The sequence below is a fragment of the Frankliniella occidentalis genome, unplaced genomic scaffold (genome assembly GCF_000697945.3).
Source record: "Frankliniella occidentalis isolate FOCC.00 unplaced genomic scaffold, Focc_3.1 Scaffold1091, whole genome shotgun sequence".
Taxonomy (NCBI): Eukaryota; Metazoa; Arthropoda; class Insecta; order Thysanoptera; family Thripidae; genus Frankliniella; species Frankliniella occidentalis.
Window position 1 is genome coordinate 8583 of NW_026268197.1, and position 2330 is coordinate 10912.

Sequence of the window (2330 nt, forward strand, 5' to 3'; positions counted from 1 at the left end):
CCCGGAGCGAGGCTCGCCGCGCGGACGGCGGCGGACGGCCGCTAGTATCGAGTGGAGAGTCGACCGTGATGCATAACCCATGAGACTGTCCGTGTGCGCGGGTCCGTGTGCGTGTGTAGTCGTGGCCGGCAGAAGAGGTTAGCAATTCAGATTGAGCGCTTGAGCGGCGCGCGTCCAGCAGCATCACGTCGACGTGCTCCAGTCCATGGCTGCCACCTCCTACATGCCGGTAGGGGCGAGCACGGGCTCGTCCGACCTGGACGGGAGCGGCAGCGTGCTGTCCGGCATGAACCTGGTGAACGCCTCGCTCGGGGGCGGCTACCACACGTCGCCCAGCCCGAGGTCCGCGGCGGACGCGGGCCACCATGGCGTCGAGATGAAGTACATGCCGACGGCGCAGCACCATCACCACCACCATCACCATCAAGTGCCCGCGTCGCCGTCACCCAACGGTCACCCCGTGTCGTTGTCCGCGTCGCATAACCCATGGGTGAGCCTCAACCCGGGCTCGGGGCCGGACCCCTGGGCGGCGAGCATGGCCTCCATGCACAGCCACCACAGTCACCATCATCACCACCCCCACCAGGCCGCCACCATGGCCGACATCAAGCCGTCGCCTCACCACGGGATGCACGACCAGCACCGGGTGCCGCCGCAGCACCAACAGGGGCTGGCCAGCCCCCACACGTGGCACGCCCCCGTGGTGTCGTCGGCGCACTACTCGTCGGCGGGGTCGCCCCTCAACCACCAAGTGTACCATGCGGCGCACGCCGCCATGAACGGCATGCTCCCGCACCACCAGACGTCGCCGCAGCTGCACCCCTCGCTGCGGGACCTGCAGAGCCACTCGCCCAGCCCGCTGCACCTGCACCATCAGCAGCTGGACGGCCGTGGCGACCCGGAGGGCAACGAGGAGGAGTCACCCACCTCGGACGACCTGGAGGCGTTCGCCAAGCAGTTCAAACAGCGAAGGATAAAGTTGGGGTTCACGCAAGCGGATGTGGGGTTAGCGCTCGGGACGCTCTATGGCAATGTGTTTTCGCAGACGACCATCTGCAGGTTCGAAGCGCTGCAGCTTAGCTTCAAAAACATGTGCAAACTCAAACCCCTGCTTCAAAAGTGGCTCGAGGAGGCGGACAGTACGACGGGTTCGCCCACGAGCATAGACAAGATCGCGGCGCAGGGCCGCAAGCGGAAGAAGAGGACGAGCATCGAGGTGTCGGTGAAGGGCGCGCTGGAGCAGCACTTCCACAAGCAGCCCAAGCCGTCGGCGCAGGAGATCACGGCGCTGGCGGACTCGCTGCAGCTCGAGAAGGAGGTGGTGCGGGTGTGGTTCTGCAACAGGCGGCAGAAGGAGAAGAGGATGACGCCGCCCAACACGCTCGGCGACCCCGGCATGATGGACGGCGGCATGCAGCCCCCGCACGGCATGCACCCGGGCTACCACCACCAGGACCAGATGCACGGCTCACCAATGGGGCCGCACTCGCATAGTCCGCCCATGCTCAGCCCGCAGGGCATGTCCCACCAGTCGCTGACGGCGCACTAACATGCGGCCCCACCGCGTTCACCCACCGCCTCGACCACAGGCCGGCCCTATTGGGACTTCCTGTGAAGCAGGAGCCCGCCGTCGGGGCCTCCGAGGCCGCGGATGACGTCCAGGACTACTGGTACTCCTGGGACTTCAGCAGCGGCGCCGGGAGCGTAGACGGCGGCCGGACCGGCCTGGCCGCATCATCGACGGGGACATCGTACGACGCGCAGCGGGACAACTTAGTCAAAGTGGAAACCAAATACGACAACTGAGGAGGCCAGAAGCCAGGAGTGACTGATTGTGTGAGTGCAGTGTGTGTGTGTGCGTGTGTGACTGTGTGTGTGCAAGTGGGGCCTCATGTGATAGAGTCGTGAAGTGTTGCGGGGGCGCGGTGTTCCTAGGGGCGCCTCACGGCCCCGGAGGGAGGCCGGTGAGCCCCCCGCCGCTCATGGCGCCCGTCGCGCTGGCGTGTCGTGCAGACCCGTGTGCGGTCCACCCGCCCCGTCCCGCCCGCCTGCGGGGGTGCCCGACTGGCATCCGCACCCTTGCTAGCGGACCGCGGGGGCGGGGGTCGTGGCGTGAGAGCCATATTTATTTTGGACTAATTGGACAATGATACCAAAAGACTGTGTGGTGGTGTTCGTCGGTGGCAAGAGTACCTTCCCTTTTTGTTTGTTTGTTTGTTCGTTCATTTGTTTGTTTGTTTGTTTTAGTCCAAGACTCGTATAAATTTGCAAATAGATCTGTTTTATATGATTCAAGTTTGGTTATGTAAATATAGAGATAAGAGGATATC

General features: G+C 63.9%; 1 protein-coding gene across 1 annotated transcript; it reads left to right on the forward strand.

Annotated features, from left to right (window-relative positions):
* Positions 1 to 49: 49 nt before the first annotated feature.
* LOC113218162 (POU domain protein CF1A) lies at positions 50 to 2324 on the forward strand. The gene has a single exon (XM_026438387.2). The coding sequence runs from the start codon at positions 206 to 208 to the stop codon at positions 1547 to 1549; it is 1344 nt and encodes a 447-aa protein (XP_026294172.1). The 5' UTR covers positions 50 to 205; the 3' UTR covers positions 1550 to 2324.
* The last annotated feature ends 6 nt before the right edge of the window (positions 2325 to 2330 follow it).

Bases quoted from the DNA above. Each gene is read 5' to 3' on its own strand.
- LOC113218162 (XM_026438387.2), top strand. From the start codon at position 206: ATGGCTGCCACCTCCTACATGCCGGTAGGGGCGAGCACGGGCTCGTCC.